Here is a 17,528-nt window from a genome sequence, read left to right as displayed (position 1 = left end):
ATGGTCTCGATCTCCTGACTTCATGAACCGCCCGCCTCGGCCTCCCAAAGTGCTGGGATTACAGGCGTGAGCCACCGCGCCCGGCCTCGTATGCTTTATTTTAAAGGTTTTATAATTTTGACTTCTACATTCAGAACTATGACTCCTGTAGAGAGAATTTTTGTTTATGGAGCACAGTAGGACTGGAGTTTTTTTTTCTTTTGCATATAGATACTCATTTTTTTTTCTAGCAGCATTTTATTAAAAAACTATTCTCCTCCGCATTTAATTACCTTAGAACCTTTGTCAGAAATGAATTGACCATATGTATGTGTCTATTTCTGGACTGTTTCTTCTTTCTGTGGATGTATATGTCTATCTTTATATTAATACCACACTGTCTTGATTAGGGCAGGTTTGCAGTAAGTTTCAAAATTAGGTAGTGTAAGTCCTTCAACTTTGTTCTTTTTTCCTAAAATTATTTTGGCTATGTCAGGTCTTTTTCATTTATATGTACATCTTAGAATTAGCTGATTCTTTCAAAAATCCTGCTGGTAATTTTGGTTGGAGTTACATTAAATCTATATATCAATTTTGGGGAAAATTTACATCTTCAGTATATTGAGTCTGCCAAATAATGAACACTGTGTATTTCTCCATTAAAACCTCTTCAGATCTTTAAATTCTTTCAGCAGTGTCAGGGTTTTCAGTGTACCAACTTTTGCCTATATTTTCTGAAAGTTATTGCTAAGTGTTTCATGTTTTTGATGCTATTGTAACAGTATTTTTTAAATTGAAATTTCCAATTGTTTGTTTCTGCATAGAAATACCATTTCTTTTTTAATACTGACTTTCTATCTTCTGACCTTCCTAAACTCTTATTAGTTCTAATAGCATTTTTTTATTCCATAGAATGTTTACATTGATGATTGTGTTCCCTGTGAATGACAATTTTACTTTTTCATTTCCAATTTAATATTTTTTCTTGCTTATTGCACTGGTTAGAACCTACAGTACAATGTGAATAGAAGTGGTGAGACTGGATGTCCTTGTATTCTTCCTGCTCTTGGAAGGAAAGCATTTATTCTTTCACCATTAAGTATGATATTAGCTGTAGGTTTTTGTAAAAGTTTTTTATCTGGTTAAGAAAGTTGTCTTCTATTTCTCATTTGGTAATAGTTTTAATTATAGATAGATGTTGAATTTTGTCAGATGCTTTTTAAAGGATATTTTTCTCGTTTTTTCTCAGTGCTTAGTGTGTTTTCTGTACATTTTGGATGCTCCATTAATATTTATTGAATGGATTAAGCTGGGCTGAACATTTCTGAGAGTGCAAGGGTACACCTTAGCCACCCAGGATCATGAGATATGGAGTAGGGAGAGTTCTAAGTATTTGAATGTCTGCTCTGTTCCTGGGTACTATGTTTGCTTACATCATTTCGTGAAATTTTCACAACATTCCTGAGAAATAAGTATCTTTGTTTTACAAATGAAGAATGAGTAATAGATGGATGATTTAAAAGCTATAACATAATTGAGCTCAGAGAAGAATTTTTATGTTTCATTACTCAATAGATATAAAAAGGCAATCATTAAATTCAGGAAACAAAAGTATACAAAGGAGGCTGCTTCCAAATGTGATGCAAGCTATGATGGAACATGATTCAGCCATTTGATGGAGTAAAAAATAAAGAATCCAATTTATCTGGATGCAAATAATGTTGTCCTCAAAATGATCATTTGACCACTAAGAAGAATAAGTAATCATTGTACAATACTTGGCTCAGCCATGAATGATATCTTCATAGTCGAATTAATGTAAATTAAGTTATTGGTTTGCAACCCTGATGACTTGATCTATAGACAAAGGATAGAAGATGATTTTGTTTATGAATCAGTCTTGACAAAGCAAAAGTTCTGATGTAAGGGAAGTTAGAATGTGGGAGAGAAGGGAGAAATTTGGGGGATGTTAGCATTCTTACTTTCCAAAATGAGAATATTTAAATCCCTCTAAGCCTCAGTGACTCACCTGCAAAATGAGAAATAAAGTATTACCCAATGGGGTTGTTGTGAGGATTCATGAATATATGTATGTCAAATGCCTGATATGTGATAGGTACCCAACTAACTGAAGTAGTGACAGAGAGGAGTAAAGGAAGGCAGACCTATGCATAGAAGGAAGTCAGCCCATTTCCTAATGAGGGAAAAATATCAACTTTAAAGTTGGTCTGCAAATCACCTCTCCTTCTGACATTGTCACTGCCCAGCAAGCAGGGTGGTGAGTTTGAGTAGTGAAAAAGCAGCAGCTGTGTGTCTAGCACAGGACGTATGAATGACAGAACAACACTGTAAGTAGCATCACCATCAGCATTTTACAGTCGTGGGAACTGAAACTCTGAGAGGCTACCGAATTCACATAGGACCAGCCAGAAGTGGCTAAGTCAGGGCTAAAACCAGGAACTGCAACTTTAGATTTCATTGCCTGCCACTGAGACTATCTAATTTAGACCATTTAGATAGGCACAATGAATCTGAAACACTGGATGAGCTCCTGGCGTATGCTCTGTACACAGTTCTAATGAACAGGCCCCTAGGTTTAATTAAGGGGAAAAAAGATTTAATTGTTTCTCCCAACAGCTGGAAATTATTTACATTGCATTTGTGTTGATGGCTAATAAAAGAGCAAAGGAGTGTGGGGACAGCCCCTGGTGGTTGTAATTCTTCCAGGGTCCATAATGAAGCATCAGCCTGAATGCCAAAATGTGGGAATGGATGTGCCTACTGTCCAGTTCACACCTGCAGTGGCCAGAGCTGCTCTCTGCCCTGGGCATGGTCCGATCTGTAAAAATGAGTTACAGGGGCCAAGACCTGAGAATAGCAAGGCACATGTCCCTGCCTCATTAGACTGCTTTCCAGTTAGTTTGTGATTGCTGTGGAATGGGTGAGAAGGAGCAAAATGGTGGCCCTGGTATAGTCTGCCACTGCTCCTGGAACAGCTCTGAACTGACCTTTTGAAGGACGATGAGGTGGGAAGGGGACAGGAGCCACTGCCTCAGAGCTGCTCGCAATTCTATAAGCTCTCACTTCGCTGTGGCTACTGAAAAATATGTAATGTAATATATACTGTATAATGTGCGTTACATATATATTATGTGTGTGTGCACTTCTCAGATATCACAAAGTATGAGTTTCTGATTTTCCTACTTACTAATTTTTAACCATATAATCACCTTGGGAAAGTTACACCTTGTGGTCGTAGTTTATTCATCTTTATAATGATCATGCCTACCTCACAGGATGCTGTGGTAAGCATTGCATATGTGACCACACCTTTTAAACTATGAAGTATGGTGTGAAGTTTGGCATCGGAACAATTTTGATTATTCTAGACCCCCCTCTCTAACCTGTTATTTTGATTCTAATGTACCTACTCTGTATCCTGACTTCTGTGAGGGTATTGGGGGTGGGCAGAGGGGACTAAAAAAGAGAAACCAAGCAACTCACAGTTGAGTAATCAGATTAATGTTTTAGAAAGATCACTCTTGATACCAGTGTGCAGAGTATACTAGAGTAGGGCAAGATTTCCAATGGAGAGACCAGTCAGGAGGCCCCTACAGCCATTCAGATAGGAGTGGGTTGGGCTAGAACCCATCAAACAAAGACATACAAGGGGAAGAATTGGCAAGAACTGGGTTGTCACCAGATGAGGTTCTCACATTGGAGTATTACACCAAATCCTGGCACAGTCTTATTTCAGTTCTCTACCCTTCATTAGTACCTGCTGATAGAAGTATACTGTATTCATTTGCTATGGCTGCTGTAACAAAGTACCACAAACTGTGTCTATTAGTCCATTTTCTTGCTACTGATAAAGACATACTCAAGACTGGGCAATTTACAAAAGAAAGAGGTTTAATTGAACTTACAGTTCCACCTGGCTGGGAAGCCTCACAGTAATGGCAGAAGGCGAGGAAGATCCAGTCCCGTCTTACATGGATGGCAGCAGGCAAGAGAATGAGGAAGATGCAAAAGCAGAAACCCCTGATAAAACTATCGGAGCTCATGAGACTTATTCACTACCTCAAGAACAGTATGGGGGAAACTGCCCCCATGATTTAATTATCTCCCACTGGGTCCCTCCCACAACAGGTGGGAATTGTGGGAGTAAAATTCAAGATGAGATTTGGCTGGGGACACAGAGCCAAACCATATCATTCTGCCCCTGGCCCCTGCCAAGTCTCATGTCCTGACATTTCAAAAACAATCATGCCTTCCCAGTAGTCCCCCAAAGTCTTAACTCATTTTAGCATTAATCAAAAGTTCACAGTCTAAAGTGTCGTCTGAGACAAGGCAAGTCCCCTCTGCCTATGAGCTTGTAAAATCAAAAGCAAGCTAGTTACTTCCTAGATGCAATGGGGATACAGACATTGGGTAAATACGCCATTCTAAATGGGAGACATTGTCCAAAACAAAAGGGCTACAGGGCCATTCAAGTCCAAAATCCAGTGTGGCTGTCAAATTTTAAAGCTCCAAAATGATCTCTTTTGACTCCATGTCTCACATGCAGGTCACCCTAATGCAAGAGGTAGGTTCTCATGGTCTCAGGAAGCTCCACCCCTGTTGTTTTGCAGGGTATAGCCTCCCTCCCAGCTGCTTTCATGGGCTAGTGTTGAGTACCTGCAGCTTTTCCAGGCACAGGTACAAGCGTCAGTGGATCTAGCATTCTGGGGTCTGTAGGACAGTGGCTCTCTTCTCATGGCTCCACTAGGCAGTGCCCTAGTAGGGACTCTGTGTGGGGGCTCTGACCCCACATTTCCCTTCCGCATTGCCCTAGCAGAGATTCTTCATGAGAGCCCCTCCCCTGCAGCAAACTTCTGCCTGGGCATCCAGGCATTTCCGTACCTGTTCTGAAATTCAGGTGGAGGTTCCCAAACCTCAATTCTTTACTTTTGTGCAACTGCAGGATCAATACCACATGAAAGCCACCAAGGCTTGGGGCTTGCACCATCTGAAGCCATGGCCTGAGCTCTATGTTGGCCCCTTTTAGCCATGGCTGGAGCAGCTGGGATACAGCGCACCAAGTCCCTAGGCTGCACATAGCTCAGAGGCCCAGCCCACGAAACCACGTTTTTTTCTTTTAGGCCTCAGGGCCTGTGATGGGAGGGGCTGTCATGAAGACCTCTGAACATGCCTTGGAGCCATTTTCCCCATTGTCTTGGGGATTAAGATTGGGCTCCTCCTTACTTACGAAAATTTCTACAATTGATTAGAATTTCTCCTCAGAAAATGGGATTTTTTTTCTATCACATTGTCACGCTGCAGATGTTTCAAACTTACCTGTTCTGTTTCCCTTTTAAAATGGAGTGCTTTTAACAGCACCCAAGTCACCTCTCAAATGCTTTGCTGCTTAGAAATATCTTCCACCAGATACCCTAAATCATCTCTCTCAAGTTCACAATCCCACAAGTATCTAAGGCAGAGTCAAAATGCTGCCAGTCTCTGCTAAAATATAACAAGAGTCACCTTTGTTCCAGTTCCCAACGAGTTCCTTATCTCCATCTAAGACCACCTCAGCCTGAACCTCGTTGCCCATATTGCTATCAGCATTTTGGGCAAAGCCATTCAACAAGTCTCTAGGAAGTTTCAAACTTTCCCACATTTTCCTCTCTTCTGAGCCCTCCAAACTGTTCTATCCTCTGCCTGTTACCTAGTTCCAAAGTCACTTCCACATTTTTGGGTATCTTTTCAGCAACGCCCTACTCTACTGGTACCAGTTTACTGTATTAGTCTGTTTTCATGCTGCTGATAAAGACATACCCCAGACTGGGTAATTCACAAAAGGAAGAGGTTTAATTGGACCTCTTACTATCCCATCTTACATGGATGGCAGCAGGCAAAGAGAGAATGAACAAGCCACAAAAGCAGAGACCCCTAAGAAAACTGTCAGATCTCGTGAGATTTACTCACAACCAGGAGAACAGTATGGGGGAAACCACCCCCATGATTCAATTGTCTCCTACAGGGTCCCTCCCAGAACATGTGGGAATTATGGGAGTACAATTCAAGATGGGATTTGGATGGGGACACGGAGCCAAACCGTATCACTGGGTATCTGGGAACAAAAACTTATTGTCTCACATTTATGAATGCCAGAAATATGAAATCAAGGTGTTGGCACGTCCAGGTTCCCTCTGAAGGCTCTAGGAAAGGCTCCATTCCAGGATTCTCTCCTAGCTTCCTATAGTTTCTTGGCTTGGGGCTACACAACTCTATTTTCACATGAGATTTTCTCAGTGTGCATATATCTGTGCCACAATTTTCCCTTTATATAAGTACTCTAATCATATTAGATGCGGAACCACCCTAATGACATTTTAAAACTTGATTACCTCTGTAAAGATTTTATCTCCCAATACATTCACATTCTGAGGTTCTAAGTGTTAGGATATCAATGTATTTTTTTAATGTAGCGGACACAATTCAACCCGTAAAATATAGGTGATATGTATTTTCAGTGTATTAATTGTTCATTGGTTAATATTTAATTCAGCTAGTGAAATTATTGAAGAACAACTTAAGTTGCTAGATAATTTAGACCACTGAGATATACAATTTTTAAATGATCAGAAAATATTCAAATATCTGTTGTATCTTTGCATATATAATGATATTTATACATATGTGTGTGTATACATGTATATAAAATGCAGTAACTTCTAATGATGGATCAGATTTGGTTGAGGTCAGAAACCTGAGCATACATAGTAGTAACTGCTAGTTTATTGATTGATAAAGGACTTTAACTCTGAAACATCTATTAATAGATGGTAGCATTACAGAATTAAAGCTTTCAATCAGTCCTCAATAATATCTATCTATACTGGGTATCCAGAAATACAAATAATGGGATTTTGATGAGGTGAAGAACCCATGGTCTTAGAGGCAAAACAAACAGTGTTTGATAGTCAATGCTGTCTCTCACCTTCTGAGTGCCTTCGGTGAGGTGTTGAACCTCTCCCTGCACTTCTCTGAAGTTTTCTGGGTTTAAAATGGGATTAACATGCTCCATGTCTCTCATGGGATTGTTGGATGACAGCCTATGATTGGGCAAATATACAATCTTAATAATACATTATTATGGGTTTGTTATTTAAATAATGATCCTTTTTGTTTTTTCTTTCCCCTATTTTCTAGTCAATAAGCACAAGCCATGGATCGAGACTTCATATCACGGAGTCATAACCGAGAACAATGACACAGTCATTTTGGATCCACCACTGGTAGCCCTGGATAAAGATGCACCGGTTCCTTTTGCAGGTGAGATTATGGTTTCGTACGGCTGGGCCTGGCTTACTTTGAAGATGTGCTGTGAAACCTCCACAAAGCCCAGAATATGGCTTTAGAGCTATTGTCACCACCCTGTGCATCTCTAGATCAGCCTGTGATGTTAAAGCTGTATGCCTCTTCTTATTTCTGGGATGGATTCTGGCTATCCTTGTGTTTTTGTTTGTTTTTTCCTTCATGTTGCCTCCAGTGCAAGACCCTTGTTTCTTCTTCTAACGAGTGGTAAATTGCTGAAGCGGCCTGTAGAGTTGGAGAAGTTGGGCTAGTAAGGTTCTTAGGGGAATTTTACCCATAAAGAGATAACCCATTGTCCCCACTATCCACATATAATCGATAAATGGAGACTTGTAGCTTGGTAAATGGGCAAGAGAAAAGACAGAGAGAGAAAGACCAGGAAATATCTGCTAGGAGTGGCACAGTGTCTTGTTCTTGAGCTTCCAAGTGGGTGTGTCTTTGGAGGAGGAATCCCAAGGCAATGCCATATTTCCCTCTTGTGGCTAGAGAGCCTTTCACTATCATCAAGGCTATGTCTGCTTCCTCCTTGGACCCTCTTCAAATGGTAGGCCCCAGGAGAGCTGAGTGAGGAACTCGGCTATGCCTCATGCTTCCATGGATTTTGGCAAAGAGAAGGGACTGGTCATGGCAGTGGGAGGAGGGATTAGATAAAGGATTTCTGAAGATGACTGCATCATGAGTAATATTGTTAGCATTTTATAACTGTCAAGAGAAGGACAGGAAATTTAATGAAGGTTTTCAAGATTTCTAGAAGATTGCTTTATGATAGATGGGTGCCGGGCTGAGGTTTTCACCACAATGAAGTCTATTTTTTTCTGACAGTTTGCCTGCTACATTATGAGCTACTTGGGCAGAGAAAAAGGGGTTTCTTTTGCACTTCTAAGAGATAAGCTCTGTGAAGACAACTTTTATTATGGAATATTATAAAGTATGGAGTGAGAAGGTAGTTATATTAAATGGGGAAATTCAGTATTATGTAAAGATAAACCCACAAGCATTCTTGCAAAGAGTGAGGGAGATACTCTACTCTCAGAAGAAAGCTTTATTTTATGTAGAATGAAAACCACTGAGGGTACCTGTGACTTCCATGATGTTTAGAATTGAGGCATTTCCACACATTTCCCAATCACCCTCAGAAATCCCAGTTTTACCAAATGCCAGTTGGAAGTATAAACTCCTTGCAGTCTTTACCACAAAAGATGAAGTATCTTCTTTGCCAGTCTAGGAAGACTCCAACATATCACTTTCTTGGACATAGCTAATAATGGTATTGGGCTTAGTCAGCAATTATCAGCAACCCCTGGAAATGAGATTTTTAAACAAATATTAGTAAAAATGTTTGGGTCATGGAAATGTTTGGTTTATTATGCACTTGAAAAAATGGATGCCAGATGTAGTGGCTCATGCCTGTAACCCCAGCACTTTGGGAGGCTGAGGCAGGAGAATCATTTGAGATCAGAAGTTCAAGATAAGCCTGAGCAACCTAATCAGAACCCATCTCTACAAAATAATAATAATGATAATTATCTGGGCATGGTGGTGCTTGCCTGGTCCTAGTTTCTCAGGAAGCTGAGGCAGGAGAATCACTTGACTCAAAGAATTTTAGATGGCTGCTGTGAACTATGTACAAAATGCACTCTATCCTGTGTGACAGAGCAAAAAATAAGTAGAAACAACATTTAGAAATTGGGAGATTTAGCATAAAAATGCAAGATTATGGTTTATCTTGATAAGTCTGAAATACAGAGCTGAGTAGTGGTTTTCCTTTTTCCACTGAGCATGAGCCCCTCACTTCCCTCAGCCCCTTTCCTCACAGCCTATATGCAGAGGCCCTTCCACTAAGAAGATCCTCTCATTCACCTTTCCATCTGAATATGTGACCCCTCTTTCAAATATGACAGAAAAAATAAATGACAAACAGGAAGTAATCAGATGACATGAAGTCATTGCAGTGTGCGGAGGCTGGCACTATAAAAGATGAGCAATATGTCTGATTGTATGTCTGCCTTTAATGTCCTGTTCTCGTCTCATGGTGAAAGGAAACCGAAGTCATTGAATAAGCTGTTCTACAGTAAAGTTATAAGCTCTCTCATGTACAGACCACAATAGAAAAAAAAAATACCTCAAGCAAATCTGATATTTGAAAGTTTGGATTTACAAAAGGTTATTAAAGTTTGTTGGTTATAGGGCTGAAGAAGAATTAAATATTTCATCTGAAGACTCACAAAAGGATTTCCTTAAGTCAGAAACCCACCAAATGCCTTTAAACTTGAATTTGTATTCCGACCGTTAGATGCACCCACAACTGTTCAGGCACTTCTTGAAACCATAGTTTCCTTCTAAGCCAAGCCCTGAGTAGTTATTTCCATTTAAAGACAACTTCTATACTTCTATTATTTGCAGCTGCCTTAAAAGAGTCTAGCTTAATGCATCAAAATATAATCCTCCAAGCTCTTAGGAGTAAAAAATAAAGGTGGTTTTTAGAATGGCCAGAGCTATTTTTCTCAGTGTTATTTATGATCAGCTCTAAGACAGGACACAGGCACTAGCCATCCATCCATGCTGCAGGCATTTATTTTAAAACATTTATCTTAAAAAGAAAATATCGAAGATTTATTTCAGATCCCTATCATTCTCATAAAATTGAAAAATTCATATCTGCCAACTCCATCACTCCTCGAAGTCAACTGAAGCTTTTAGTCCTCCCTTATCAGCTGCTTTTGTATTGTGTGTCAGTTTTCCCACCCCTTTCCCAGTGGTCTTTATTTCTCATTTAGCCCAGGAGATAGGCTCTAAGCTTTGTGGAAGACAGTTCCATCCATACCATTTGTGCTGTTATTTCTCTTATGTGTCTCCCCCTTTAATTTTTTTTTAAGAAAAATGTTTTACATATAGATTCTGCCAATATATCATTTAGAATCATACATGATCTCACATGATTTTCATTTATTATGATTGCATTTTGTAAATAATTGCAAAATTCAAAGATTTAACATAACTTTTATGGTATATCTCCTAATTATGACAATAACAAATGAGATATATAAGTATTTATTGTAGAAACTGTGGAAAATACAGTGAAACACACAGTAAAAGCATGAGGTATAACATTTTAGTCTATTTCCTTCTTGTCATTTTTCTACTTTTTTTTTTTTCATTCAAAAATTGCGATCACTCTGGGTGCTCATGCTTATAGTCCCAGCACTTTGGGAGGCTGGGGAGGGGAGGATTGCTTGAGCCCAGGAATTTGATACCAGCCTGGGAAACATGGTAAGATCTTGTCTCTACAAAATAATAATAATTACTAATAATTAACTGGGTGTGTTGGCACGTACCTGTAGTTCCAGCTACTCAGGAGGCTCAGGTAGGAGGATCAATTGAGCCTAGGAAGCTGAGGCTGCAGTGAGCCAAGGTTGTGCCACTGAACCCCAGAGCAAGACCCTATCTCAAAAAAAAACTTATTATACCTAATTTTGTATACTATTACTTATTTTTTCACACTAATGAAAATTTGCCATTTATTACATATTTTTCTGCAACTATTTAAATGACTACATGATTTCCTACTTAATGAATGTTCTGGAGTTCACCATTCTCTGATTGGCACTTTGTCTATTTCCAATTCCCTTTTATTATAACATGTGTCCACATTTCAGATTCTGTTGCTTGGATGGATTTCCAGAATTTTAGTTAATTGGCCAAACATTTTAAAGGTTGTGAAACATGTTAAATTGCTTTCCAGAAAAGTTATATGAGTTTGCAATTTCATTCACACCACCCAAGTCACTGGCCCTCATAAGGTGCATTCTGATGATGTGATTTAGTAGTAGCCTACTGTCATCATCTGTAAAATAATACAAGCTTTCCGGAGCTGTTTGTTGTTTTGATGAAATTTAAAGAGTGTCTATGACACATCTTGCAATGATCCAAGATACAGAAGTTTAATAAATTTGAGTTTCCTATTCCATACCTTCCTCCCTGCCAGTTTGGCAGGGGAGATAACTAACTCAGAGAGGCTAAGCAACTTGCCCAACATCCCAGAACAGGCTAGCCTGGGGCTGAATCTAGAACCAGGCCTTCTCAGCACTTACTCTGAGTTCTCTTTCCCTATGATATTTTCTTTTGATCTCTGTCCCACCTGATTAGTATAATGCTGATGCTCAGTAAATGAAATCTCCCTCAGACTTCAGTGAAGTCCACTAGACTTGACTCAATTCTCAACCCAGTGTCTGAGCTCTGTAGATTTGACCTTCTTAGAATCAGATACAGAAAAAAAAATCCTTGAGTAATAATGAAAATCCTGCCCGCTGCATGGCAAAAAATGATAATGAAAGCAAGCTGGGCACACCATGAACTTATTAATTTCTACCTGTGCCCCACCGAGGCCTGTTAGGAAACTGTAGAGACTTTTAAATTTGAAGGGAATTAGATTGCCTTTCAGAGATGATAGAACTGCTCATTTGTCTACATTGGGCTGGTCTGGACTTGTCTTTTATAAGGACAGGGCTGCAGAGAATGATCAGGCATAATTGGCGGACTTCTCAGGCTGGGTGACTCTCTGAGGGCTGCCCAGAAAATTGCCTGGGACGTGATTTGGCCTGGTTTTGATTAGCTGGTACAGTGCTGGTTGCAGCTGGGAATCCTCTTTCATACATGGTTAACTCTGTTTGTCCTTTTGTTCAGGGCCTGCCAGTCTATCTGCCTCCTTATCTTTGGACCTGCGCCAGGGTCTTGTTCATGCCTCAGGCCCTATAGGTGCCTGATGGCAAAGACCCTCCCACAGGGATTGGGATAGACCCTTGGCAAAGCCTCTCGCACATGCTTGGGATGGCCACGTGTCTTATGGTGAGAAGGGAAGGTAGATGTTGTGAATGGTCACAGGCTTTGACCCAAACTAACATAGACTCTGCCACTTACCAGCTGTATGATCTCAGATAGGTCACTGAACTACTCTGAGGGACAGTTTCCTTATATTTAAAATGGGGGTAATCATAGTACTCATTCCTGGTGTTAATATGTAGATTAAGTAAGATACTAATGCCAAGTGCCTAGAGCTCTCTCTGGTAGCCAGTAGACACCCAATAAATCATAGTTGTGATAATCATAGCAATGATAATGAGAATAATCAGAGTAATTGAAATTTGTATTATTACCAGTAAGCCACAAGTATTTGATTCATTTGGGTTGATTACAATAGTGCAAATTATAATCTGTGATTTTTTTTAAAAGAGAAAATTTTGAGTTTGTTCTAAGGCTTGATCACCCATTTGTACTATCAAGCTATGTTGCCTAGATTGTTGGGTAGTGTAATGGTGTGGGACAGTCAGTTAAATAATGTGTAAGGGAAAATAGTTTGAAAATTGTACAGAATTCTACAAATAAATATCAGTTAGTTGAGAATAAATTTTCTTAAATTCTACCTATAATGCATCCCTATGGAGTAATCTATTAGTTGCAAGATATAGTTTCAGACTCTTGCAAACCATGTGTCCTTTTATTACACACACACACACACACACTCTCTCTCTCTCTTATGTCCAAACCTTACCAACCTTGTGGAACAGGTAAGTCAGCTATCAGGATTCTGTTTTGTAAGTAAGGACATTGAGACTTAGGGAAATTTCAAAAACTGTTCAAGCTTACCTAGCCAGGATGGATCAGCCCTGCCACTCAGTTCCATACTTTTAGACTCCAAGTCCTGCCTTCTTTCTCCTCTGCCAATTTTCCAGTGTGTAGGACTTATCTCATTGGAAGTACAAGATTTACATGATATCCAGACATGGCATTAAAGAGTGCTGAATCCCATGCTGAGTGAGTCATTCCCCTTTAAATTCTCTTTCTGATCATGTCCAGGAGAAAGGTGCAGTTTGGGAGGTTCAAGACATCTTCAACACCACTCAAATATTGCTAGTCTCTCTTTTTGACAAAGAGGGAGCAAGTCCTATCACAAAGCCTTCAGTAAGCAACAACATCAAGCTAGAATTCTAATAACATTCAGTTGTATTTTATTTAGGTTATTTTCTATTCAAGGCAAGGATTGCTGGCTTTTCATTTTAGTCATTCTCTTTTAAAATAAATGCACGCGAGTTTTTAAAAACACCAAATTAAAACAAATTGTAAGTAAACTAATATTTGGGCAGTTTATGGAACCAGCAAAAATGATGAAAGAGGTCTGTGAGTGAGAACCACGTGAGATATTGTGGAATAACCACATCAGGACCTCACTTCCCTGTCCAGCGCCTTCAGGATCATGAGCACAGTACCCAGCCTTCTTCACTCTGTCTTGCCTCACAGCTCTCTGAGCTCGGACCTCACGGCAGAGATGCCATCCACATCAGTCTCACAGTAGATGTGCCTTTGCAATTCAAGCTGGTTTGTTTGGGGGCCATTCCTGAGGACTGGAAGGCAGGGTGTCCCCTGGCATCCCACTCTGCTTCCCAAGCAGTCATGTGGCTTCATCACCCTCCCTGCAGAAAATCAGCTTCAGACCTATCTGGAATCCACCATCTGGGCCACTGCCTCTTACCTACAAGATTCTGTTGTGTACTTTTCCATCACATTCTGTGCTCAACCTTGATGCCCCAGTTCTGTCCACAGCATCCTGGTTGGAGGCAGTTTACTGGCAGTAGCTGGGGACCTGTGAGGATGGGCACACACAGCTCCTCCTGTGCTGAGTGGTCAGAGGCAGGCTCTGAGGGCACAAAACCCATGGAGCAAAGCTGAAGAGGATGCCCCAAGGGGATGGCTGGAGGAGGGACTAAGAGCCAGAGTACAGATGAAGGAGGACAGGTGCAGGCTTCAGTCAGCTAAGGAGAAGAGGGTAAAAGGTCACAGGTAAATACCTACAGCAGGGACCATGGGTTTCATGATCTGATGGATGGTAGAAGGTGAGGGATGGGGTCAGCAAGGCCTATCACACCCATACACCAGTGAGCCTTACCTAGAGCTTTTGGACTTTCTTAATAAGAAGGCTATTGCTAGGTTCTGCTTTAGGCCAAACTAATGTTTAGGGGACAATCAGTGGAAACTTTTGGGCCATTTTCCCTCACTAAGGTTGAAAGGGGACACCCAGGGAGATGGACTATCCTGGTTTGCTTGGAAAGGAAGGATTTCCTGGGATGTGTGACTTCTAGTGCCCAAACCAGGAAGGTCCTTGTAAACCAGAGTGAGTTGGTCACCCTAACAGGAGACGTGGAGTTTCAGGTTAGAACACTTGAGGCACTGGCCCTAGGACATAGCTTGAGAGAAGCAGTTGGACATAGGAATCTCAAGTTTTCTGGGACTCTGAGTTAATGACAATACTAGACTAAAACAAGATGAAAAGTGAATAATGAAATCAATAATAACAGCAGATCTGGTGCCAGCCCATATACTAACTGTGCAAATTAGAAACAGGTGCCCCTTCTTACAGATGGACACTGTCTCACTCCAGAGCACATGGCTTGGCGAGTAGAGAAAGAGGTGGATTTCTGCCCTTACTTGTCCCCTGGGCCATACGTCGTTGTACAGAAAACAACTTGTATACAACGGCACTGAAAATTAGCTAATGTTTATACACACCAGGCGTTATTTTACACACACTTTATCATAATTTAATTTTCACAACCATCTTCTGAAATAGGCATTATTATGATTTTATAGGAGAGACTGATGTTAAGTCAGATCATATAATTTGCCAAGAACACAGTAGTAATGGTGAAATTGTAATTTCAGTCCAGATGTCTCCAAGTATTGCTGTGCAACAACCACCCCAAAACTTAGGAGCATCAAGCAACAACCATTTCTTCTTTCTTCTGAGTCTACCTGCTTATTGAGCAGCTCTGCTCATCTGAGCCAGGCTCAACTGATCTCAGCTGGGCTTGTTTATGTCTCCACCGGCTGTTAATGAGTAGGTCATAGGCTGGCTGTTCTGTACGGTGACTTTGGCTGGGATGACACTGTTCTCCATGTGTTCTTCCAGCAGGCTACCCTGAACTCATTCCTTAAAGTACAGAAGTGTAAAAGCACGTTGGCAAGCAGCTACTTATGACAAGTTTGTTACTGTCTGTATTAGTCCGTTTTCACACTGCTATGTAAAGAACTTCCCTGAGACTGGGTAACTTATAAAGAAAGAGGTTTAGTTGACTTACAGTTCTGCCTGGATGGGGAGTCCTCAGGAAACTTACGATCATGGCAGAAGGGGAAGCAGACATGTGGTGGCAGGTGAAAGAGAGAGTGAAGGAGGAAGAGCCCCTTATGAAACCACCAGATCTCATGAGAACTCACTAGCATGAGAATAGCATGGGGAAAACCACCCCCATGAGCCAGTCAGCTCCCATTAGGTCCCTTCCTTGACACCTGGGGATTACAGTTGGAGGTGGGATTCCGGTAGAGACACAGAGCCAAACTGCATCACTCTCCCACTGGCTAAAGCAAGTCCCATAGCCAAGCCCAGAGTCAGTGCAGGAGTGGACTACCACAGGGCATGGGCAGGGGGTAGGGTTATCAGTGCAATCGTTCCATCACAGCTCAACTGTAGGTCACAATTATTCACACCCTTAGTTCATGTAAAATATGCTCATCCCTATCCTGGGATGTATCCAATCATGGCATCTGGCTTAAAGATCAATATTTTGTGATCCTTATCAGAACTAGATGCAACTCCTCTTGATCCAGAGGCTGATAAATGACAAATTTTCTTCTCATACATATATATTAGGGGAAGGAAAACTCAATAAGACTCCCACTCCAAAAGGAGAATGGGAGGCACATAGCTACCACTGGTGTGGCCCATAGCAATTCTGATATCCTGCTGGAAAGATGTTGCCAGGTACCCCTGACACATTTTGAGAGTGATTCTGCTCCTTAAAAGGGGCTCCCGTGTTTATTGTTCTCTACTGCTCCCTGTTGACCACTCTTCTCTTTCATCATCATTCAGTTTTGCTACATCCCAAGTCCAGTGGACTTGGTAAGAGTCTGCAGAATCCTCCTAAGTTCAGGATCCTAGGCTCAGTCCCTAAGAAAACTCTCAGTTTCATTTGTCTTCACATCAGTGGCTGATTCTGTCCAGCCTCAGTGCAAGACAGTGGTTCAAACCGGGAACTGCAAAGTCAGGGCTCTTTATACAATGAATCAGGAAAAACAAAAAATAAAGAACAAAACCCCCAACCACTTTTCTTTTTTTCTGTTAGAAGAACACTTTAAGATCCAACAAGCTGCAAGCTTAAAGACATTCTGGGATATCAGAGACTTTAAATCAATGGCGTGCTTCATCGACAAGTAATGATGCAAACACATTATGGTGTTTTCCCTGCTTACTGCCCTGGTGGTCAAATTCCAAGCCCCATGACCCAGCCTACCTGACCAACTGTGATTGGACCCGGGGTGGGCACCTGACCCAAGCTGCAACCTAACTTGCTAGCTGGATTGAAAAGATCAAATAGTGCAACTGGCTTCCTGTTTGAATGCTGAGAAGTTAAAAGGATGGGCGTGCAGGGCAAATGGGGATGGTGGGGGGAAAGGGGCAACTGTTGGAGATGAAGCTTCCATAACATGCTCAAACTGCAGTTAGGAGTACCCTGTTAGCAGAGTGAGGGGAGGACAGTGGTCTCAGAGAGAAGCAGATGAAGCAGATGTGCCCAGAGGGGAGGGAGTATGTGGTCCCTGAAGGGAACGATAGCCTCAGTTCCTGAGTGGTCCTGGTGTCATACTGATCCTGAATTTCCACAAAATCATCTTTGTTGTTGCATTTTTATCCACTCTATCTCTTGGAGATGGGTAAGAATGGCTCTGTCCTTGGAAACCAAAGAGGCCTAGTGAAAACCACCTGTTACATAGTTTACTGTGTTAAGCGTGCATGGAGCATCACTAAAGCTGCAGAAGAATGAAGGACCCAAGACAGCTCAGATAAGATGGCAACATAGAGAAGAATGAACTGGGAATTTGAAAACAATGAGGAAATTGTCTTTTAAAAAGATATAACTGGCAATCATCACAGCAAAATCAATGATATTGAGAACCAGCTCCTACTGCCAGTAATTGCACTGTTTAATAACCACACTTAGACAAGTTAATACCAGTTCAAATTTCTCCTCCAGAAGCCATTTCTGTGGCTTACTACAGTAGCCATATTGAATAGTCCTGGAATTGGAGCCCACCACAAATATTAATTATGAACATGAATTTTTAAGGTGAATGGTTTTACTTTAATG

General features: G+C 41.0%; 1 protein-coding gene across 1 annotated transcript in view; it reads left to right on the top strand.

The window, feature by feature from the left end:
- The window catches only part of CLSTN2 (calsyntenin 2), a 639,619-nt gene that overhangs the window by 234,339 nt on the left and 387,752 nt on the right, over positions 1–17,528 (top strand). Inside the window, exon 2 of the mRNA XM_011958111.1 lies at positions 7,174–7,296. Within this exon, the coding sequence (XP_011813501.1) occupies positions 7,174–7,296 (123 nt within the window). The remainder of the gene's footprint in view (positions 1–7,173; positions 7,297–17,528) is intronic.

The sequence above is a fragment of the Colobus angolensis genome, unplaced genomic scaffold (genome assembly GCF_000951035.1).
Source record: "Colobus angolensis palliatus isolate OR3802 unplaced genomic scaffold, Cang.pa_1.0 Scaffold46, whole genome shotgun sequence".
Classification (NCBI taxonomy): domain Eukaryota; kingdom Metazoa; phylum Chordata; class Mammalia; order Primates; family Cercopithecidae; genus Colobus; species Colobus angolensis.
The sequence above is the reverse complement of the archived record's forward strand: the minus strand, read 5'-3'. Positions and strand labels throughout refer to the sequence as shown.